The 25249-nt window shown below is 39.8% G+C and overlaps 1 protein-coding gene across 1 annotated transcript in view; it reads right to left on the bottom strand.

Moving 5' to 3' along the window:
* The window catches only part of LOC134667224 (uncharacterized), a 42142-nt gene that overhangs the window by 13527 nt on the left and 3366 nt on the right, over window positions 1-25249 (bottom strand). Inside the window, exons 3-16 of the mRNA XM_063524549.1 lie at window positions 16103-16321; window positions 15652-15757; window positions 15406-15552; window positions 14798-14956; window positions 13472-13611; window positions 12915-13182; window positions 11348-11472; window positions 10371-10499; window positions 9779-9902; window positions 3449-3569; window positions 2822-2967; window positions 1450-1544; window positions 728-849; window positions 83-236 (exon numbers count right to left, since the gene is read on the bottom strand). Coding sequence (XP_063380619.1) covers window positions 83-236; window positions 728-849; window positions 1450-1544; window positions 2822-2967; window positions 3449-3569; window positions 9779-9902; window positions 10371-10499; window positions 11348-11472; window positions 12915-13182; window positions 13472-13611; window positions 14798-14956; window positions 15406-15552; window positions 15652-15757; window positions 16103-16321 — 2055 coding nt within the window. The remainder of the gene's footprint in view (window positions 1-82; window positions 237-727; window positions 850-1449; window positions 1545-2821; window positions 2968-3448; window positions 3570-9778; window positions 9903-10370; window positions 10500-11347; window positions 11473-12914; window positions 13183-13471; window positions 13612-14797; window positions 14957-15405; window positions 15553-15651; window positions 15758-16102; window positions 16322-25249) is intronic.

Below are 25249 nucleotides of genomic sequence, written 5' to 3'. Positions count from 1 at the left end.
GGTTCCTATAATGCGTTACATTTTGGTGCCCGTGACCAGGATTATTAAATCGAACTAAACCTCCTTTTTCAACAAGACTCACGTGATCTGATAGTGCGTGCGGGTCCGGAGGCCGGGCCCGTCGACGCGGCGGCAGAAGGCCGAGTCGTGCGCGGGCACGCGGGCTGCCCGGCTGATGAGTACTCGCCACGCCACCATCTCCCATAGCGCGCGGACTGCCCACCAACTCACACCGCCTACGAAGGGAAATAACATAGAAAACATACATATGAAACTTTAGGCCTATTTTTAGTCATTTTTGTAAGACTTATTTGTAAAAGGCTGTTTGTTTTCTAAATAAATAAAAAAAAATGCGTGAATTACTATAGGTGTAATAGTTGAATCCTTTCGATTTCTCCAGAATGTCATGGATCAGATTCTGATCTGATGATCGACAATGAGACCAACTATAAAGTTACCCATTAAAACAAAAAAAATAATTCTATAAATCGGCCCACCCGTCTTTGAGAAAGCGGTGAACATACGTCGGAGGAGTGTTTGTGCCACCGTCGGTGGAATTTTGAGTCCTAACAACATCTATGTATGCCAAAACATTTCGTTATAAACTTTTAGCTCGGTTTGAGGCACTTTATGTTTGATATTTAGCAAGATATTTTAAGAAGAATCATATCTAGAAGCGAAACTTCATTTATACAATTTATAAAATCAGTTGTGCCGGTAAACTTACCAACTAGAAGTAAGAAAGCGCTGACCGGACATAAAACAACGGCAACCACAATGGCGGCTATGGGCTGCAGGATTCCCAGTATTGCGATACGCCAGATTAATACTTCGAATAACACCATTATTCTGCAACAATATAAACGTAAATTAAAATGTTAGTGATAAAAATCTTATTCTTAATCTATAGTCTTGTTTATTGGAAATTGTTTAAATCTCTCTCTCACGCAATGATATCTATCTATACACCCAATAGGAACAACTGCCCCTATTTTTTTTTCTTATGCGATGACTTCTGACTTCGGTTTAGGTCTTGGTGCATAGCATAGTCTAATAAAACATGGTCTTCTCTTCCCAGAGTAACACAAGCCTACGTCACAATAACATGGCCGCTATATATAGCGCTATCGCATATTATCATATAGCGATGTCGCATGATGACGTAGGCTTGTGTCAGTCACTTGACCACGAAAAGACGGGAAGAGAGTACCAGGCGGAGTATATTATTATACCATGGTGCATAGTTTTGCGTCGAGCATTCAAGGGATTTGAGCAGCGTACCAGCGGCCAGTCGCATGTTTTCATTTGTTTAACTTGTTGCTGTCGTTCGGGCGTTCACTTTGTTTGCACGTACGCCTCGGGCACTAAACGCCCGTTCCGTGGCCCAAGCGTTAACGCCTGCCATCAATAATATGCTGAATAAGTGAGGGAGACAACAGAGATACTTGCCTATTGAGCCGCGGAGGATCAGGACAGTCCAAGTCATACATCAGCGCGTTGCCCGTGTAAACGCCCGCCGTCAGCGGCGGCATCCAAAGCGGCACCTGAAAATTAACAATTAGCATCAAAATTTAAAGGGTCTACCGCGAATTACATTCGACGTGCTGCCTCTCTGTCGCGGTGTACTTTCGTTTCGGCCAAATACATTTCGCCGAATTTCACTTCCCAACAAACTTATCGCAATAGTTTCATTTCCCAAAGGAACCTTTAGCAAAGTTACACTTCGCATATAATTTATTTGGTCAAATTATCATTTGGCATGATTTTACTTTGTCAATGTTATTAGGACAAAAACTTATTTAGCAAACGTTTTTTATTGTCTAATATTATATTCCAAAAAGATGTTTGGTCAAAATTGTCACTTCGCAAATTTGACAAATAGGCATCTCTATTTAAATTTGTACTTTTTGCTATGTTAATATAGGTACGTTAAATTCTACGTAATTTGGGTGGGTTGGGTAAGGTTTGAACTGCGATCCTCACAAAACGGAACCGCTATCAGAAAAGTGGGTTAGGTTAGGTTAGAACTGTGACCTTCACAGAATCGAAATGCTATTAGAAAAGTGGGTTAGGTTAGGTTAGAACTGCGATCCTTACAGAAACGAAAAAAACTTAGAAAAAGGTCATCGAAGTGGAATAATTAATTTAATAGAATAACGAGATGTAAAAAATTTGTTTGACATTTTAAACTAAAATGTGGTTTAAATATTGGTGGTTTTTTACTATTTTTGGGTTATAATGATTACTTTGGTGTTATTTGCTTTAATAGAATAGCAAGATGTAACAAATTTGGTTGTCATTTTACATTAAAATGGATTTTTAATTTTAGTGATCATTTACTACATATTATTGGCAGTAAGAATGTTTTTTTTGACGTTACATTTTACTATGTATATGTAATGATCAGTTAAATACTAGACAAATAAAATTCTGCAGCTTCCACTTTATTGGTATGTAAATTGTATGCCATGCAATATTTTGGGACATGTAAGTTATGCTTAATGATACATTTGACTAAATAATATTTGGTAAAATGAAACTTGTCCAAGTAATTATTTGCTAAACAATAACTTGCCAAAAAAGACTATTGCTAACTGAAAATTTGCGATAAGTTGTTTTGCCAAACATTTTTTTGGGAAATGATAATTTGGGATGTGATACTTTGGGAAACGATTTTGGCCCATTCGTTAGTAAACCCTCTGTCGCTCTTGTAAATTCGTGCGTTAGTGTGACAGGGAGGCAACACGTCGAACGTGGTTCGCGGTAGGCCCTCTGTACGTCAAATTTTCCTTAAAACTGGTTGATAATAAGCTGGACATACCGTGGCGGCCGCCGCCAGTGCCAGCAGGCTGCCCAGCAGCGCCGCTAGCGGGAACAGCAGCAGCAGACACAAGGAACCCAGTCCGCCTACGACCCCGTAGTTCCACAGGCGGTTGGCTTGCCGGCTTAGACCCTTGCCGAGGAGACCTGAGAAAGTTATGTTCTGGTTTTAGTTTGGTTTGTTACAGATTTACTTTGTGACAGATCGTTCGCGTGTTGCTGATTCTTTTCCGGAAAGTGACCTTATTCTGTTTTACACAAGGTTCAAAATGGAATCAAAGTCACCTGTATCGGGCTCCGATTCGAAGCGCGTCCTCTCTTTCACAATAAAAAAATATTATCTTAAATATTATCTTTCGAGACATATCACCAGAGTTTGAGGAGGCGAGACCACATCGGCTGCGTCTCCCAACATCTTTTTGGTATATAGACCTTATTCTGTTTTACACAAGGTTCAAAATGGAATCAAAGTCACTTGTATCGGGCTCCGATTCGAAGCGCGTCCTCTTTTTCGAGACATCACCAGAGTTTGAGGAGGCGAGACCACATCGTCTGCGTCTCACTACTTCTTTTTAAAATAGAGACCTTATTCTGTTTTACACAAGGTTCAAAATGGAATGAAAGTCACCTGTATCTGGCTCAGTTTCAAAGCGCGTCCTCTCTTTCGAGACATGTCGCCAGAGTTTGAGGAGGCGAGACCACATCGTCTGCGTCTCGCTACTTCTTTTCGGGAAGAGCGTGCCGTTCACCTATAGAAAGAGTGGGAGTAAACTTAATTTTGTCAAAAACAGTGTAATTTTTGAAGTGAAAACTTCTTTAGCGGCGCTGAGCACTTTTAGAGGTGGGGAAAAAATTATAAACTCGATTCAGCGTAACGCGTAACGTAACGCTGACGTCATGTGTCACGGACAATGTTATTCATAATCAGGTCAAATATTTAAAACTGGACTTTTATATTAAGCAATAAAGCACAATGTTCTAATCTTGTACGGACTGAAATACGAGGATCTCACAGTTACATTCTAACTTTATATCTTATATCACTCCAATTTAATTCAATAAAGCTACATCTTGATGAAATCGCTAATAAAAGTGAACTCTAGTACTGGTGAATAAAACTCAAAATATCATGACCAAACATATTTAGATGCGAGGTCTGCAAGGTAACTCTACAATTTTATTCGAATTTTAAGCAATTAACGCTACAAATTTAAGCTCACTGGCCAGCAATTTCAGAACTAAAGTTTTTCAATAGAAAGGAGGATGGGTCAATAAAATTATACATAGTGCTGCAGACATTTTGGACTAGTCATGGAGTTTTCACTTCTGTCGGCACTCCCGGAGTGCAACCCATTGTTATTTTTATCAATACATTTTGGGTTCCAGTTTCTATTATATCAGTTTGGACCAAGTTCCAATATCAGTTTTGAATGATCCACAGTTAGTTTCACTAGACTTATATCGACCGGGATATGACCGTGATTACCTTTTGTATTGTTTCTGAGCTCCCGATATTTCGACGCAGGTACATGCATCTTGTTCACGGGTAACTGAAGACAGCTTATCGGGAGCTCGAATACAATACTATAGTCCGTTTTTTTTAGCATTAGAAAGAACTTCGCAGAAGTTCGCTTGTGATTCTAAATCTGGCACTTTTAGCGGTAACAATATGAAGTAAATTATATGTATTGACCGTGCTACATTAGATAATTCAATAATTATTAACAATTAACGAGCCTGATAAAAACTGCACGCTTGCTTCTGCGGAGTTCTTTCTAATGCTAAAAAAAACGAACTATAGGTAATCACGGTTCATATCCCGGTCGATATAAGTTTCATTTTCAATATAAAAATTCACTTAAAACATTGTATTTGTTGTAGTTTGTAACCTTCTTTGTGTAGACAAACGTTAAGTCTTCTATTTTCTATTTTTGATATATTTTAAAATTGCTTAGTTACCTTACTTCGAATAAAACACTCGTGTCATAAACATCTCTTTCTTACATTATTTTACAAATACCCAGTTTTTACAACACGTTATCAGCACGAATGCTATAATTTATAATGCAAAGTTTAGTGTAATGTGTATTTTCGTAAAATATTGAGTTGTAGTGTTTGTGTGATTGGAAATAGTACAAATTGTAAATATGTCACACGAATCGGGAGATGCTTCGAGTGTTTCTAATTCCCATTCAAGCTCATCTTTTCCATCGTTTTGCCTGAGGAGCAAAGATGGATACCCTGCGTGGAAATTTAAGATGCGCAATTACCTATTGCACGAGGATCTGTGGGAGACAATCGGTGGCTACCCTGAAGGAGACACGACCCCTGCCTCTACAAAGGTACGAAAAGATTCGAAAGCCCTGGCAAAGATATGTTTGACAGTAGATGGTGCGGCAATCATTCATGTTAGATGTGCGAAAACCGCAGCCGAAGCATGGAAATCTTTGCAGAAAGCTTTGAGGACAAGGGAATGGGACGAAGACTTTCTTTAGAGCGAAAATTGTACAGGTTGAGTCTGTCGGACTTTTCGAATATGGAACTGTACATTAACGCAGTTATGTCAACCGCACAGGATCTGGCGGATATAGATGTAGTCTTAGAGGATAAGTCTATTGCTGCGATACTTTTGGGAGGTCTCACTCCAAAATACGAACCTCTCATTATGGCATTAGAAAACTGTAATGTCGATGTGACTACAGACATAGTTAAGACAAAACTGCTAAATGAAATGTCCAAGGATGCGGCTACACCATTAGAATCGGTTTTTCATGCGAAAAGGAAGCCGAAGTCAAAGAAGAAGGATCTGGTTTGTTACGACTGTAAGATGCCTGGACATAAGCGACCAGACTGTCCGATGAGAGGCAAGAAGGAGAAAGCAAATGAGGTAACTGTCAACGATACGACATTTACAGCTCTTAATACTTCTGGCAGCTCAAGTAAGGACATCATTTATGTAGATTCGGGCTGTACTAGACACATGACTTCTAGACGAGATTGGTTTCAGAGTCTTATGATACAGAATCAAGGTACCGTTACTGTCGCAAACGGAGAACAGATTAAGTGCTGCGGAATTGGAAATATATCAATAAACACACCTGAGAACGTGGTCAACAAGATCAGTGATGTTGATTTTGTACCAGATTTAAAAGCTAATTTGTTATCTGTATACAAAACTGTTCAAAAGGGTTTTATATGTGTTTTTGATATTAATGGCTGTAACTTTTATAAATCTGATAATTTTCGTTTTACAGGTGAATCTGTTGCTCATGCCTCGCCCTGTGGTGGACTGTACGTTTTAGACGGTACTGTCAATGTTCCCGAGAATGTGGCAGATAATTATATGACACAGGATGTGCACTCTGACTGTCAGGATAGTTATCAACTTTGGCATAAGAGGCTAGGACATTTGTGTCGCATAGGCATGAACCAACTGAAGAATCACGAGGTAGGCGTAAAGTATTCAGTAGTAGATAAAAATAGTTGCATCGCTTGCGTGGAAGGTAAACAAGCAAGGAAACCTTTCAAGAAGGTAGCGTTTAATAGGGCTACTTCCCCGTTAGAGCTGATCCATATGGATCTCATGGGACCAGTGTCTACAACCTCTTTTCAAGGAAATAGGTATATGCTAACGTTAGTAGACGATTATACGCGAAAGGTGTTTGCTTATTTCATTTCTTCCAAAACAGAAGTAAAAAATAAATTCTGTCTGTTTCAAACGTTTGTTGAAAATCAATTAGACAAGAAAATAAAAGCGGTTAGGACTGACGGAGGTAAGGAGTTCGTTAATAAAGAGTTTGTAGATTATCTTGCTTCGAAAGGTATCGAGCATCAAACGACGACGCCTTACAGTCCTCAACAGGTTGGAGTCGCGGAGCGCACACATCGTTCGGTTACAGAGAAGGCGCGGACGTTGCTAGCTGAAAGCTCACTGTCAAAAGCATTCTGGGAAGACGCATTTCAAGTTGCCGTATACCTAAAGAATAGGTCTCCTCATCGAGCCTTAGGTGGACAAATTCCAAATGACAGGTGGTATGGTCGTAGAGGTGATCTTAGTCACCTGAAAGTGTTCGGATGTAGAGCACTTGTCCATATACCCTCGTGTCACAGAAGGAAATTAGATGTCAAGGCACAAGAAGCGATTTTCGTAGGTTATTCAGAAAATCCAGGTACTTATATATTTAGGGATCCTGCTTACCCACGAAAAATGTTTATGTCCAGAGATGCAACCTTTTTTGAGAATTGTTTTACAGAGCTGAAGCAGAGGTCACCAGAACCTGAGGTACAGTCAGACTCTATTTTATTGTTCGAAGATAAAAGAGAGACCGAGTCTGAAAACTGTCAGGATTGTCACAATTTTATGACTGTGACGAGAGCAATGACCCTGTACCACCGCCTTCGCCAACAAATCTAGAAAGTGCCGAAGATTTAGTATCTATGGAAGAGCGAGAGCCCTTCAGTGAACCACGGCTACCTAGTGCGGATGAAGAGCCAGCAAGTGTGGAAGAGGAATCTCATACTGAGCCAAGATACCCCTCAAGAGATAGGAAACCACCAGATTTCCTAACTTACAACGTGTCTACGGCTGATTCTCGAGAACCTACAACATATCTTGAAGCTACTCAAGCCGATGATGCAGATAAGTGGAGGCATGCTATGGCTGATGAGTATAGTTCATTGAAAAAACTCCACACATGGGACCTAGTAGATAAGCCTAATAAAAAGGTGATACCATGTAAATGGGTTTACAAAATTAAAAAGGACGCGTACGGTAATATAACCAAGTATAAAGCGAGACTCGTCGTGAAAGGCTTTCATCAAGTGGAGGGAGTAGACTACGATGAGACGTTTGCACCTGTGATTCGCCATTCTTCCCTCCGCACTTTATTTGCTTTAGCTGCAGAGATGGGGTTAAAAATGAAGCACTTGGATGTCGATACCGCGTTCCTAAACGGAGATTTAGAAGAAGAAGTTTTCATGGAGCAACCACTTGGTTTCATCGAAAAGGGCAAAGAAAACAAGGTTTGTTTGCTGAAGAAATCCCTTTACGGCCTTAAACAGGCACCGCGAGCATGGAACAAAAAGTTGAATGAAACACTTTTGAAAATAGGTTTTACAGGAACTCCTTCCGAGCCTTGTGTATATACGAAACTTTTTGGTAAGGAACTCGTGATATTGGGTATTTTTGTCGATGACATAATTGTCTTCTTTAAATCTGATTCGACGTTTGACACTGTCAAAACGAATTTGTCGAAATATTTTTCTTTGAAAGATCTCGGAATATTAAAATGTTATTTAGGTTTACAAATTGAATGCGATTCCGAGTGTGTTAAATTAAATCAGCGGAGTTACATTCTTTCCATACTGGAAAAATTTAACATGAAGGATTGTAAGACTGTGGATACTCCTCTAGTTAAAAAGAATATGGAAAGAAGAACTGATGGTCAAGAAGGTGAGTCTTATCCGTATCAAAACTTAATAGGATGCCTCATGTATCTTACGGTAAACTCACGACCCGATATCGCTTACGCTACGAGCTATTTAAGCCAGTTTAATACGTGTTTTACTAAGGAACACTGGAATGCTGCGAAAAGGGTTCTGCAGTACCTGAAGGGTACTTTAAATTACTCCTTGGTTTACAGGAAGAGTGGAGAACCTTTAAAAGGCTTTAGTGAAGCGGACTGGGCAAATTGTCCGATTGACAGAGGGTCGTACACTGGATACACTTTCAAGTTAAGTGGAGGTCCAGTATCCTGGGAGTCCAAGAAGCAGCCTACAGTGGCTTTATCTTCAGCCGAATCGGAATATATGGCACTAGCGTCTGCCACGAAGGAAGCATGCTACTTACGACGGTTTATCTTTGAGATAACAGGTAAATTGCATATAGTTAATTTAGCTTCTGACAGTCAGAGTGCCATCAACCTCGTTCGAAATCCTGTACACCACAACAGGACTAAGCATATAGATACCAGATTTCACTTTATTAGGGAAAAGGTGTCTAATAATGTTGTTAAATTAGAATATATTAAAAGTAGTGATATGCCTGCTGATGTACTAACGAAGCCACTAGGACCTATAGTACATAAACGGTGTATACTTAACTTAGGATTAGAAACTTAAGTTTTTTTTGTTTGTGTTTGTCTGGCACAACTTCGATTAAGGGCGGCTGTTGTAGTTTGTAACCTTCTTTGTGTAGACAAACGTTAAGTCTTCTATTTTTTATTTTTGATATATTTTAAAATATTTTAAAATTGCTTAGTTACCTTACTTCGAATAAAACACTCGTGTCATAAACATCTCTTTCTTACATTATTTTACAAATACCCAGTTTTTACAACAGTATTTTACCTGTTGCGGAGTTGCCCTATATTTCGTTTTTTTAGCATTAGAAATAAGGTAAACAATCTTGATGTGTCTTTTAATTGAAAAACACATTTTAAAAATAAGTTACGGCAAATATGTAACAAATATGAATCTGATACGATCATTTATATTCTTCTGCTTTCATAAGTAATAGTTACTGATTTTTAAAAAGCGTTTTTCAATTAAAAGACATGTCAAGATCGCTTACCTTCTATCAAGTTCTTTCTAATGCTAAAAAAAACGAATTATAAGGCTCAGTAGGCCCGTACCTAGGGCGGCAAATTGTGACAAAAATTTGCTGATGATAACAAGACATAACTTAAAATGTAGTCAATATGATGGGTGCTGCGAAAAGGGCGGCTACAGGGCCTGGGGCCTAGGGCGGCAAAGGGGCTATTCATAAATTACGTCATTTCAAATTAGGGGGGGGACGTCTGGACATCGGATGATGGTAGCATGACGTAGGAGGAAACGGGGTCATTCGAATCGAAGCATGATTTTTGGATGATTTTAGGGGGGGGGGTCAAAAATCGTCAATAATCGATGACGTAATTTATGGACAGCCCTAAAGGCTGCAAAGCCCACTGTGATTTACCTGTGACAGTTCAAGGTCTGGCGCGAGCGGCTTGACTCGTATGAGCGTCCGCAGCGATATCGGGGAACTCCAGGCCACCACCACCCCGAGGAGGAACATCATGTTCCAACTCCAACTCCAACACCTTATGACAAATAATGAAAGATATGACCACATGAGTAAGGGTGTATTCTATCTGTCCAATGTGTATTGCGTTGCGTCTCACATTTTGCTTAATGAGAGAGTGAGACGCGATGACATTGGAGAATTTTCTTAAAGGTGACATCCGGATGGCGGGTTGCAGGTTGAGGACAGCTCAGTTAGGAGTTTGCACTTAGTGAGATTTCTTGAGGCTACGGTTCATGTTTTATCATTATCACTTTCTTTACTGGTGTCACTTTTAAGTTGCTTTGTAGCAAATTTCAAGAGAACCAACCCGCAGTTAGAGAAAAAGGGAGAGAGAGAGAGAAAATAAAGAGAGAGAGCGACAAAAGATCGGTTAAAGGTGAAACAGGTGAATATTAAATAACCTTATACTTAGTTATTGTTGTAGTAAAATTGTAATTTCACCTGTCGCGGTAACCAACTGAAAGTTAAAATAACAATAGCTGACCTGTGAGCTAAATTGACGAGTCTCCAACCTGGCCAGCGAGTGCTGGTCCGTCGAACTGTCTCCTTGTCCACTAAGAACACAGGCTGGCTAGGGTCGGAGCGCGGGGTCACTATAGAGGTCGCCCGAGTGCTGAGAATATAATAGAACATAAATTAAGCTAATATTATTTATAATTATACAGTTTAAATAGTTCTTTTTTTAAGCGCTATTAGCGCATGAGCAGTGATTTAAGTTAGCCGCGTGCCGCGTACTGTCGCTCGCCGCGCAGCGCTCTGAGCGCGCGATGACATAAACCAGGAGTTGGCAAACTTATTAGAAAAAGAGTGAACAATAACCTGTAGCTCAAAGAGTCACAAATGCTGTTTTCAGTGTTCTAACGGCTCGGCCGCGACATTACGCGACTGGCGACGGCGGCAGCGACAATCATAGGTGGGAACGAAAGGTCCGATCGCTGTGTCTTGCTCCAACCTATGGTTATCGCTGTCGCCGTCGCAAGTCGCTCAATGGCTGAGCCGTAAGAACTCTCATATCAAATGTTATTTTTTTATATGGCTAAAGAACCGTAATTGTACCACATGCGGCTCGCGAACCGCGGTTTGTTGACCCCTAACATAGTCGGTTGAGATGGTCTTGAAAATGGAGGCCTAGGCATTCCGAAACATGTCTTGCGGGTGAGAATCAGCTTAACCTTTTGAACGCCAAACGGCGCATCCATTTGCCGTGCCACTGACGCCACGGGGGTAAAATTTCGTTTTGTGAATAAATAATGCCAACCTAAAAGTTTTTCAGTAGATTTGCATCAAAAAACGATCGACGTCAAATGCCGTCTTTGGCGTCGTTGTCACGATTTTGCGTTGACGTCAATTGCCGTCTGTGGCATTCAAAAGGTTAATATGAAGTTTAACAATAAAAAATGCATGTTTGACGTAAAATAAAAACCTAACCTAAAGAACCTACATCTTATTCTAATAAGGTACCTGAGCACGGTCGGTATCCGCTCCGAGCGGCCTCTGAAGTGGCGGACGACTACCCAGTTCTGCGGTAGCCAGATGCGGGTCTCCCAGGTGAATTCGCGGGTTGGTGTTTTGGCGGCGCGTAGTTCCTGTTAAAGTATACATTGTAAAATCATTTGTGTATAGACACAAGACGTCTTATAATACACGTAGAATAGTGCAAAGGTTTGGAAAAACAGTGGTACGTATGGCTCATCATCATTGCCTGTAACATCAATAAGACGATGGTTTAAACAGCGTTCTTATTAAGAGTGCGGCACTTCCGCAAATGACTATTAAGTCCAATGCGAGAGCGGCAGCCACGACCGCATAGCTGACAATGCTATAGCTGAGTAACGTTACGTAACGTATGGCTATTGATTGACGTACTTATAACATATTTTAGACAAACTTTACGAGTCGTAGTATTTCTTTGTCTAATTAATTTTTGCTTATACGAAGGTGTTATCGCAGAGCATATATAGAATAGTATAGAAAGCGTTTATTCGTGACAAATAAATAAATAAACCAACAAATAATACGGTCACGAAATGGTCCCGACTCAGCAGGTGCTAGCCTGGCTAGGCTAGCGATGATCTTCCGTCGGGGCCATGATCTTTTACATCTAAATTATAAAAAAGAACACATTATGACTACAATAATGTAATCACTCTTCCTTTAATTGGTGTCCTAAACTTTTTTAAAGTTGATTTAAAACTGTGAATTAGTAATTATATACATAGATAGGTACGAGCCCCGATGCAAATGATTTTGTCTAGTTCCGCGCAACAATTTTGTTTATTTTAATAAATTTTACACATGAACATATAATGACCCAGTAATGGGAACCAACATAGCAATGTTTAATGTAGTTTATTTTGATCGTATAATAAAATTGCATGAGACTTTTATTGCTGAAAAAAAGAAGTTTTCAAAAACGTTGTCCAAATCATATTGTCCTCTCTTACAGCACTGCGGCATGCATGGGCTCAAAACAAAATTTTCAGTACATTGGCAGAGCCCTATTGCTTTCCCTGGTAATAGCCCTTTTCACATATGTTGTAATCCTACCCGTCAAAAAATAAAATAAAAAATCATTATTTTTTTCCTTTCAGTACAAACGGTATTTCTTGTATTTGGATTTAGTTATTGCAGAGTATTACCATATAAAATTAAATTACATTAGTATAAGCATTAAATATTAGTAATTTTTAAACAAAAACATTATTTTTGATCAAACGCGAGAACCTCAAAAAATGGGGTCACCTGACGAAAACATATGCATCGGGGCTCGTATATAATTCAAGGAGAAACAGTAGGTTTATTTAAACTAAAACGAATACATATATGGAGAGAGTTGGTTAGTGGTAGTGGTTGGTTAGGGCTCCCGATCTAAAGGTCGTTACAATAGTGACTTCCCATTTCTCCCCGCCCAACGTGACCGCAGCCACACATGAGGCCGGGATAGATGGGAAGTATTTATATAAATGCACCTATTCCAATATGTGCCCGGCGGGGACAAAATGGGAATACAACGTTACAATACACCAACCTTCGCGAGCAGCGGCTCCCGTTCCCTCAAGAAGGCCAGCTCGCGCAGCAGGAAGTACCGGTGCTGCTGCAGCTGGTGCGCCGACATGGCGGCGGCGGCGTCCTCCAGCGCCGCCCAGCGCAGCTCCGCGCCGATGCGCTCGGCGGCGGCGTTGAGCCGTTCCTTGCGCCATGAGTCGGCGCGGGAAAGGATGGGGTGAGACGCGCGGAGGCGCGCTTCGGCGGTTGCTAGGCTAGCTTCGATTTTGTTACGGACGCCTTCTTCCGCTCTAAAAAAACAGGTATCACGTAAATAAGGTTGCTCTCGTAAGGTTAGTATTCCCCCTGTCCAATTTCTTGGTCCAAAGTGCATTGCGTTTCACTCTCTCACTAAGCAAAATGTGCATGGGACGCGGGCGAATATTGAGTGGGCCCTGAAACTTCTAGGAAATCTGAGTGTTACTACAATTATATTTTATGCCCTTTTTAGGACGGCCAAGAGATGGGTCCTAAATTTGGCAGTTTTTCTCGGGCCGGAGCCCAAAGACTGGGAACCACTGATCTAGAATGTTCCGTTACCTATTGATAACGTCGTGAGCTTTAAGTTGGTCGTGTAAGAGCTCCGGTATGCCGGGGCCTAGGGCGCGCAGCTGTTCGCTGGATAGCACAGCGTTGCACACTCGGTTCACGTATTCGCGCATTGACGCGGCTCGCACCTCCTTGAAAGAAACAATGATTTTAATCAAACCTTAAAAAAGGGGAACTATGAGGTATATTAGGTATAACCACCAAGGGGCTGTACATACAATTTTTACCCCCCCCCCCCCCCAAATCATCCAAAAATCATGCTTCGAATGACCCTGTTTCCTCCTACGTCATGCTACCATCAATACCATCATCCGATGTCCAGACCCCCTCTAATTTGAAATGACGTAATTTGTGAATAGCCCCCCCAGATTGAAATAACCCAGTAAACTTGTAAATGGCGTGTCTTTTTGCAGGAATTTGATGTTTGCTGACTTTGCTGTGATAGAAAAAATAAGTGCAACCTCCCTGGCAACGGGAATGCACTTATTTTTTGGCCATCCTGTATAAGGCGAAGTTGCAAAACGGTCGAGATACTCGAGATCGAACATTAACCAAGTCCTTACTCCTTCACCAAGGAGGAGTTTTGGCCGAAGGGTGTCAAGCTCCGGCGGTTCCGCGGCCGGCTCCCTGACACTGCAGGGTTGCGAACTGCATCGCAGCCATAATTGTGTTTTTCGTTTTAAGATATATTTTTTAATAATATGTATGCTAGTTTTAAGGTATTTATCTATGGGCCAATAGTTGCCTGAAAATATATGTTTTCATTAATTAATTCATTCATTAACACACGCGCTCACAATACACCCGTTATTGTACCTGTTCGATGCCCCTGGGTAACACTTTCTGGCTGGCCAGGTGTGCGGCCCTGCGCTCTCGTAAGAATCAGCCCCTGGATTCACTTTCAGAACCGCATGAAAGGGCGCTGCCGCTCACCGGGTTATTTTTCGCCGGTATTTCGCAAGCTAGAGGGAAATTAGGATGTGAGGCCGAAGGCCGAGCTGCAGGGGAGTGGATTTGAGATCGGAGATCCATTTTGGATCTATCGACTGGATCTATAGAGAATGATTGGATGCTAGTACTAGCGCTTACAAGATACTCCATTGCTTTTTTAGGGTTCCGTACCCAAAGGGTAAAAACGGGACCCTATTACTAAGACTCCACTGTCCGTCTCTCTGTCACCAGGCTGTATCTCATGAACCCTGATAGCTACACAGTTGAAATTTTCACAGATGATGTATTTCTGTTGCCGCTATAACAACAAACACAAAAAACGGAATTCTCGGTGGGCGAGTCCGACTCGACTTGTCTAGTTTTTACCTGTTCGATGTCCCTCGGAGGTACTTTCTGGCTGGCGAGGTGAGCGGCCCTGCGCTCTCGAAAGTGTAAGAACCAGCCCCTGGCCTCACGCTCGAGAATGGCTTGGAGCGGCGCCGCCGCGCGACGGGTTATTTCTCGCCGGTATAATCGCAAGTCCACCTGGATAAATCAAAATGTAATTCATCAATTTCATCATCATCTAACCCTTTCAGGTGAGCAATTTGCGTTCTTAACACCGTTGGTTTAATACTAGTTAGTACTTTTAATCAGGGTTACCTGATTTGATGGGGTTAGGGTTAAAAATAACCTAGTAAAGGGGCCCACTGATTACCAGTTCGCCGGACTATAGTTGTTCGGAGCTGTCAAAATTAGCGTTTAACCGACAGGCTGATATCGTCCGGCGAACTGGTAATCTGTGGGCCCCTTAACAGATAATCTATGTGCATAAGGAGTTTCCTCTTTTCAACACGTTCACTGTCCGTGTTCCGTATATGGGTCACGGCAGGCCTCTATTACAAAGCCGTAAGGTTAACAATTCAGATTGGGACAGTTGAAGCCTTCACTATAAAAACGATTTTGACATGAAGTAGTGTAATAAATAGGGTTACCTCTGTGCGCTGCGGCGTTGTGTACACACAAGGAACGCGCGGTGCAATTCTCGGAGGCTCGCGCGCATCGGTTTTCTCAGAGGCAGCCCTACGCATAGCTCGGGTCACCCACGCCGCTAGGGCTGCTATGTCTTCCTGGTGTTCAGGCTAGAACAAATAAGTCTAGTTGTAATCAAGCTTCAAGTCTAGGTTCCTAAATGCTCACGCATATTTTGGTAAATAAATGGCATATTATCAAATATTTACCATACAAATGAGCTCGGCCACTAAGTATCTGGAACGTTCTTCGCGGATCTTCTTCTCTAGGTCTTTGGCTTCTAGCGACGGCATTCCGATTATGAGATCCATCAGTCTGAAACAAAAAATATTTGTGCATATTGTTTTATTAAAGATGGTCAAGCAGACCTTGTTAACAGAAAAAGGTGGCAAATTTGAAAAATGTAGGCGCGAAGGGATATCGTCTCATAGAAAATTTGAATTTCGCGCCTTTTTCTACTGACAAGATTTGATTGAACATTTAATTACCATTTTGCGTATCAGACTTTAGTGATTTTGATGTGTGGTGATATTTGAGATGATTTTTAACGAAGGAACATTTATGTCGTTTAAACTAACAAAAGAAGTTGGTGCCGATGCGATCGTGAGAAGCAAAGAAAGGGAAATAGGAGTTTCTGGGGTTTTAGAAACCTAAACTCACCGATGAAGCCCAGCCAGCAGACTGTCGGCCCCCGCCAGCACGGAGAGCGGCTCATTCTTTAACAGCCGGTCCCGCGCCACCACGACGACCAGGGAGCACGCGCGCGCCACGTGCCCGTACAGCTCTTCGCGTGCTCGCGCGCGGCCGCGCTGCAGCCAACCGGAGACGCGCCAGACGTGCGTCTGCCCGGGGAAGTGGCGGGAGGGGACTTCGAACTCGCTGTGGGAAATTCAAACTTATCAAATAGAGAAGAGGGTGCATTTTTAAATAAATGTAGTTAATATAATTTAAACTGATGTTGTAAGAGTTGCAACATAACTGCTGAACATCGAAGATTCGGCATATTAAACTAGACTGTTTTATACAAAATACATATACCAAGTTGTCGATTGTCAATATGAAACATTTTTAATTTCATTTTGTGTCAGTGATGGCTTATTGAAAATAGACATTTAGTTACCTTTTACATGGAAACGGCACATTTGATGCTCTTTGAAACTAAAAGTTATTTGGGACACAAACTTTGTAGTCGCGGAGCAGCAATTGTTTGTATTTATAATACCTTATGCATAAACAATTTTCAGTCTAAAAACACAACACCGAGAGAAGTTGGAAGATAGGTATAGAAAATCGAATATTCAGAGATACTGCGAGAAAAATATATCAATCACTTTATAGCAACTAACAACGGCTGTGGAGTAATTTTTCATATAATTCATATCATATGATAATAGTATCAATTTAAAGAAGCCATTGCGTTTTTGTCTTACAATTGACGCGATGAAAAATAAACATACTAAATATTGACATAATATCTAAGGACGGGCAATAAGAGTGGGGCCAGTACAGTGGTGTCACGCGCACTAATTCGAGCCAACCGTGTAGTCTAACGCCACAACGCGATTGGTTGATGCGTTCGCATCACGCACGTGATTGGTCGCAAGTAGTTGCGTAAGACTGCACGATTGGCTCGAATTCGTGAGTGACACCGCTGAACTAGCACCATTCTTAGTGCCCGTAAGCCCTTAGATATATATCAATGATACTAAAAATATAAGTGACCCTGCTGAGTAAGGACGAAATTTAGGTAGATTTTTTATAAATATCATGCTTGCGACGAAGACGGCACAGGCCGATTTGTGAAATATTCGATTCCATTTTCTGTCAAACAACTTTTAATAATTAAGAAAGTAGTTAGGAATTTCATTACCAAAAGGTCTGAACTATCGATATAGTTAAACACGATTACGATTACATAGTTTTCTCTATAGATAATCGAATTTCCCAAATCGGCTTCAGCCCACCTCGCTTTGAAAGGAGAACTCTATTTACCTAACACAAGTGTCTACATATAATGAAGGACATGACAATGTTTTGCGATATATCTAAAGGGATGTATGACACTACATAATGATACCTACATATACAATACTTTATACAGCGTGGCTCTAATGAGAAATGGGGTCATGCTATGGATGCAACGTTGGCACCAATTTCCGATTGGTAAGAACGTTTCTATTATCAAAATACCTGCATTTGTAATGGAATTCTAGAAAGTTCAAAGAGAACTATTTATGTTATTTGCAAAAATGCAAAGTCGAACAATATTATCGTGGATTTTAACACTTCGCTGGCCCAATATTACAGGGTTCTATGTTTCACGTTTATCGAATTGAAATTTGAACGTTGTCATTGTGACATTAAGTCGAATTTCAACTATCTTGAAGATGTAACATAGAACCCTGTAATATTGGGCCAGCGGCTTGTGTTCATTATATTATGACTGCGCTCAGATGTACTTGTCAGAGACAAAATTTTTTCTAAATTGTACAGTTTTGTATAGTAATATAATCTTGAACAATTCTATATTTTTAACCAAGTCAAGCTTAAAAACATTCGTACCACAGTACTTAATAAGGAACGTTTTATATTGAAGATCCACTTCAATTTAATATTGCCAATTGACCTCACTTTGAAGTATCCTTGAACAGCCCGCATAATATTTGCCAAACATTGGTGCCAACGCATGAATACATTTAAGTAACATACATATAAGTACATATACGACATACCCCCATTCGCGAATTGATTCCAACTGTTTACTATTTAGCTTCTTCGGCATTAGTCTGTCCTTGTGAAAGCTTAAGGAAAAAGAACTATTTAAAATGGAAGAAGTTTTGCAGAAAACATTCAACCCACCTTAAGTTAGCAATATAAATAAACAGATTACTTTTTTCGAATAAAATAAAATAGTATGCCGATATTCTCGATCGATTTACCTTGTACCTATACCTACTGCACTCACTTTTTATTTATGCCCAAAAAAAGGCGATTTATGCTAACAATTTAAATCGAGTGCGACTTAAGCAGATGACGCGAAAAAATTTAATCTATATATACAGGTTGTCCCATAAGTGACACGTCACAGTGACACTGCAGGTAGACCAGGCCCAGAGGACCCAAACCAACTTAACATGACCCCAGTAAAAGTGGCACGCTTTCGAGTTATGGCCAAATTAAGGTTTTTCATGAATTTTAACCGTTTTTAACATTGTTAGTACCAGTGTGCACTTTCTTTTACTGGGGTCGTGTTAAGTTGGTTTGGGTCCTCTTGGCGGTCTACCTCCAGTGTCACTGTGACGTGTCACTAATGGGCCAGCCCTGTATAAATGCACGTGTCTTTAATATATAATTCTAAGCTACTTTAAAGAGGTTTAATCGCCATTAATCAGCCATTTGGCACCAAAAATAATCTGTAACCCCTATTTCGTTATAACGCGTGCATACAGATTCAGATAATGCGCCACGACACGAATATTGCATCACGGATGTCTGCTGGAGATTACGCATTCATCTATGTCATCTATGGATCTACCATCTACCCGCGAGCCAGGGACACTGGGGACAGATTTCGATGACCAATAGCATCCCGGACGATAACTCGTAAAGGGGGGTTGGTTTAAGGGCGATGTGTAGAGAACCCTCGGGGACATCAGCTGCTGCTCCGCTGGGTGGTTGCACTTTACGAGTTATCGCCCGGGATGCGATGACCGACGAGATTTGCGCCTGGCCCGCGGTCTATGGTATATATGGTTACGCTAATAAAATATGTAAGGCGCGTATCAAACATGCGCGCTCGGTCATTTATACAGGAGAGACTTAAACTATAAAATGGTGTGTAGAATATTTTCTGCATAACGTCGTCCACGTGTACTTTGCAAAGTATAAGGATGTCCAGGTATTAATGTGTGACAATTAAATGGGTGCAAAATAAGTATAATATACCTAATTTAATAATTAAGAACTACAAATATAGTATCGGTGTGTCAATCACATGGTAATTAATATTTGTATTTTGTATATATAAAAGAAAAAATTAAGTATCGACCTCAAATAAAACGATGTTTGTATTATTTTAATCGACAAGTGTGTTTTTGAAACGTGTTATAGAATTTCATTAAGTACATAGAATAGTTGTTACGTATTTATAGATTTTTTATCAAGGAATCTCTTTTTAAACTACATATTTTCCAAATTGAACCTTACTTGCACGTAACAGGATCCACTTTCAACTGCGTACAATAATGAAATCGGGCCTTGTAAAAGTTACCCATGAATATTTCCATGCGAAATGACGTCTAGCCATGGTTTAGAGCTCCATAGTACTGTGCACGTTTGGGTTGAATGAATTGAATGGAATGGAACGGGCTCTATAGCACAATTCCAGGGCTCAGAAGAATAAGGCCCGGTTTTACTGTTTTTTGATGGGCGATTTCCTAAATAGGCTTACATATAACCATGCTGAAATATAGCGAAATTAGCCAAATTAACCAGGCAATTTCAAGTCGGTGATCGCGGTAGGTCTCTTGACGTAAGGTCGTGTGGCCCCTCCTAGGAGCCCTAGGCGCTGGATCCATAAGCATTTGCTTAATAATGTTACTATACTCGTATTTATACTTGAGACTAATGCCTAATAATGTTTAGGTGTTTTAAAACTTAAGTAAGCCTATTCAGCAAATATTTGGGTGTGTCGACTTTCAATTGGTTTCTGGCAAGGCGTTCGACACGGGAAATTAATCTCATGTAGTCATAGACCTAGTATTACATAGATGAGTTATACGCGTGCCTCCGTGAGGGATAAAACATACGCAAAGCGACAATATTAAAAACACGTTTTAAGTTTTAACATTCCTGACAACATACCAAAAACAATCTACGTAATTCGGTCGGGTTATTTGTTGCCCACCATAAACCATACTAAATGTTTGGTGGGGAACAAACAAAAAGTGAGACTGTGATAAGGACAAGCAATAATACCGCTTTCTCTGCTACTCCTACTGAAATTTCCATAAGTGCATCTCGTTCGGTCGTTTGTGTCGTGCGTGTCTTCTCTATGTTATTGTACTATGCACGTAGTAGAGTAACTCATCGATGTAACACTATCTATCAATATCATAAGGAGAGTTAAGGTTGCAGTTTAATATTGACTACACTACAAACCAAACATAAACGTTAATCTTTCTACTTTGCCGTATTTAAACGAGAAACGTTTTAGTAACAAAAAATTCATACAAATAGGTTCTTATTTAACAGTTTGTTTTGGAAACAAAGACGCTAGAATTATTTAATTTTCGTGGGTAACAACTTTAGGCCGGTTAACAAATTCTCTGATAGTCCGACTAGAAGTTTGTCTAGTAAACTTCGACTTGTAGATAAACGTTCTACACGACACAATCACATATACCATAGATAAATATAGTAATAGAAGAGTGCTCACTCCATACATCAGTTATGGTCCCAGAAATATTAGTATTTCCATAGCAATTTTCATAGTCGAAATCTAGCATCGAGTAGCGGAATTATTAGTACTTTAAGTAGTAGTAGTACTGTCAAGTGACAATAGATGTAGCACCGACCGGAAACTCTAATCTCAACAACATAAGACTTTCCGGTCGGTGCTACATCTATTGTCACTTGACAGTACTACTACTACTTAAAGTACTGATAATTCCGCTACTCGATGCTAGATGTCGACTATCAAAGTTGCTATGGAAATAATAATATTTCTGGGACCAAAACTGATGTATGGAGTGAGCACTCTTACTTACTCTATGCATATACGTAAAAATTTAGTGACACTCCAATTTAATACTAATTGTGTCGCTGTTCTTCTTCTTCTGTCGCTGTTACACAAGTCAATATTTGTACCTACAGTATACTTACGAACATATAACAATACACTCTAAAGGAATCACCAGACAAAGAAAGCTGTACCCAAGTACCCATATAATACTCGTAGCTGGCATTAATCAAGTTCAATTCGTGTTGTTACAGCGTCCCATTACCGTATTTACCACCGGACCCTCCACAAACATGCAGACACTCTTAATTCACAGTAATTACGCCGTATCCCCCTGCTGTCGCGTTTTTATAAATGCACACTCATGTTTTAATTTGTACAGTCAGCAGTTGCTAAGCGGGCGAGGTGTTCAAAATTATCTTGTTGCGCTCTTATTCTCATAACAATAAAGTCGAGTCAAGATCATTTTGAACACCTCGCCCGCTTAGCAACTATTGCTGCTGACTGTATGTAGGTGTTACAGAAGCATACCTGTAGTTACATTTACGTGGAAAACGTTTGTTTGATAACCTTGCGTTTTTAGGACTGTGTAAGGAAGTTTTATAGTATCATCGGCTTTCAAGAGACATCGATTTAATTTGAGACAAATTATCAATTTGTAAATTTTAAGTACGTTATGCCACAAAAATATGTCGTTGCATATTAGCTATACACGTATGTGCATGGCCTTTCGTTTCTTCGTTTTCTTTGCGATACGATAGATGCAATGTGAAAAAAAATGACCTTCGCTTCTATTTTAGCACTACGACTATGAGACAATGATGTGGGCTGTGTTCTAAGCTATTACTAGAAATGCTAGCCGATCATAAGAAAAATTCAGATGCAGTATACTTACTAGTCTAATAGACCGAAACGTTAGCGTTTCCGTTTTGACTCGGGCATTTCGCTTTCGTATGTTCGGATGTTCTCCTCTACAGGTCGCCATTCTCTAGCGATTCTCGTGAAATTTTTTGACCAGACCATTGCAGATTCTATGATTAAGTAGTATTTTTTTGTCGATCCAGTTATTGGAAAATTTTCAAAATGCGGAAATTGACATAAAGGACTTAAGCGCCAATAGCGTGGCGCTATTGTGAGTTCACTGTGATAACGAAGTACGTATTTTTAACTTTTACATGTTCTAAAGCTTAACGCGAGGTCTACAGCTCACAGAGCGTCTAGTCTATTAGTTATTTAAAACAAAAAAAAAACTGGTCATCTTCGGTCAGAGTTAGTAAACTTTTGTATACGTATATGCTACATATTATACTACATATATCGTTATCGTACTATCGAATGCCCGAGTCACGACGAGGGGATCTATATCTGAATCCCTAAAGTCTTTTTTCCTATCTTTGCATTCCCTAATATTGTTTGTCATAATGATCAGTTGTCCTAACACTCGTATACCCTAATTTTGGTTTCCCTATTATCGACTGGCCGATATTTTTTTGTCCTAATATGTTTTTCCCTAATGGCACTTTCCATATTGAGTATTTATCCTAATGTTATGTAGCATAATTCTTTTTTTGCCTAATTATTGTTAGGCCTAAAAATTATATATCCTAACCATCATGTTACCTAATTTTACTTAGCCTATCGTTTCTTGACCTAATACTCGTATGTCCTAATTTAAATTTCCCTCCTAACCTAACCAATGGCAGCACTTCATTTTTGCGAGGATCGCAGTTCTAACCTAACCTAACCCACTTTTGTGACAGCAGTTCGTTTTTTCGAGGGTCACAGTTCTAACCTAACCTAACCAACTTTTGTGGCAGCAGTTCGTTTTTTTGAGGGTCACAGTTCTAACCTAACCTAACCCACTTTTGTGGCAGCAGTTCGTTTTTTCGAGGGTCACAGTTCTAACCTAACCTAACCCACTTTTGTGGCAACAGTTCGTTACCATTCATTATGGAAAGTAATTGTTATGATAATTGATCAATAGGAAAAGTAACTGTTATGATAATTGATCATTAGGGCAATAGCCATTAGGTCAAAACAGTTAGAGCATGTTATTTTATGCCAAACATTGTTAGGGATTTCGAAAATATGGTAAACAACTTTATGGATCTTGATAGTTATGGTATAAATGCTTAGGACAAATGATTCTTAGGCTAACCATTACATTATGGAAAATAATCATTATGACAATTGATCGTTAGGGCATGTGCCCATTAGGACAAACCAGTTAGAGCAAGTGACTTTAGGACAAACGTTGTTAGGGATTCAGAATGACACCCACGACGAGGACTTGTATGATTACGTTAAGAACATGATTATTAGTTTTACCCGTTTTGCGCGTAAATTGTGCAATTTTCAGCACACTGTCACTTTCAAATTTTTGTGTTGTGATTCTTCATTCCAATTATAATTCCTTTTAATTTGAGTAAATTGCTAATGAACGCATTATTAGTAAATAGCTGAGTCGCACCTCGATTATGCTATCACATGGAGACTGATAAGGATAAGTTTATTAATTATACTACACCGTGTTTTTATTGAATTCCGTTAACTTCGGGGTGTGGTTAATTATGTTTAAGAGAACTAGATGGCATAGTTAATTTTTGAAAACAAAAATTTCTTTTTTGGTTTTTTATAAAAAAAAATAAGTTTAAAAATTAATTAAATGTAGCATATAGCGTTGTTGTAACAGGGGCATTACATTTAACTCAACCAAAAAATTGAAATCTGTGACATATCAATGTCATTTCGAACATCGATCAACCGAGATTGTACTTAAGTTTAGTAGTAAATGTATGAACTCATTCTAAACACTAATCAATCAATATGTAAACCGGCCCTAAGGCAAGTATACATGCTTGTAGAGGCCTTGTAGGAAAAAAATAAATTTTGATTATCTCCGAAATGGAGTTAATTAGAACATTGGTGTCTTTGAGAAAGTTACTTGATTTAAGCTCAGGAATGCACCCTTGAAAGTAACGGAAATCAAAAAAAACACGGTGTATAAACGCACGTATTAAAGGCCCGCTGATATATTATTTTCGGATGAAAATGAGTCAGACAAATAAATCCTAACATTGATACCTATACAATTTTCGTAAGCGTTTTCATGAACAGTTTTGTGTTTTAGTCTACTTTTGAATCTTTTGATCTCTATACAATATGATGAGATATATACGTGATTGTGTGGTATTTTTTTGTAGCATATGGTGACTTGTTTTAGCGTTACATGCAAAAAAATAAGTACTTTAATGTGTACAAAATAATTATTAATACATATGTATTATAGGCACTAATTGTTGTTACATAACAACTTAAAAAGCCAGGTTTTGTGCATGTAATTTTAGTGATGTGTGACAGCTAAGTATAAAATTGTAGACTGTTTAAAAAACCGGGCAAGTGCGAGTCGGACTCGCGCACGAAGGCTTCCGTACCATAATGCAAAAAAAAAACAAAAAAAAAAACAAAAAAAAGCAAAAACAAAACGGTCACCCATCCAAGTACTGACCCCTCCCGACGTTGCTTAACTTTGGTCAAAAATCACGTTTGTTGTATGGGAGCCCCATTTAAATCTTTATTTTATTCTGTTTTAAGTATTTGTTGTTATAGCGGCAACAGAAATACATCATCTGTGAAAATTTCAACTGTCTAGCTATCACGGTTCGTGAGATACAGCCTGGTGACAGACGGACGGACGGACGGACGGACGGACGGACGGACAGCGAAGTCTTAATAATAGGGTCCCGTTTTACCCTTTGGGTACGGAACCCTAAAAATGTTGTTTTTAGGGTTCCGTACCCAAAGGGTAAAACGGGACCCTATTACTTAGACTTCGCTGTCCGTCCGTCCGTCCGTCCGTCTGTCACCAGGCTGTATCTCACGAACCGTGATAGCTAGACAGTTGAAATTTTCACAGATGATGTATTTCTGTTGCCGCTGTAACAACAAATACTAAAAACAGAATAAAATAAAGATTTAAATGGGGCTCCCGTACAACAAACGTGATTTTTGACCAAAGTTAAGCAACGTCGGGCGTGGTCAGTACTTGGATGGGTGACCGTTTTTTT

Source organism: Cydia fagiglandana, chromosome 9, assembly GCF_963556715.1.
Source record: "Cydia fagiglandana chromosome 9, ilCydFagi1.1, whole genome shotgun sequence".
Classification (NCBI taxonomy): Eukaryota; Metazoa; Arthropoda; class Insecta; order Lepidoptera; family Tortricidae; genus Cydia; species Cydia fagiglandana.
Note: the sequence above shows the minus strand (reverse complement) of the source record. Positions and strands in the feature narration are given on the sequence as shown.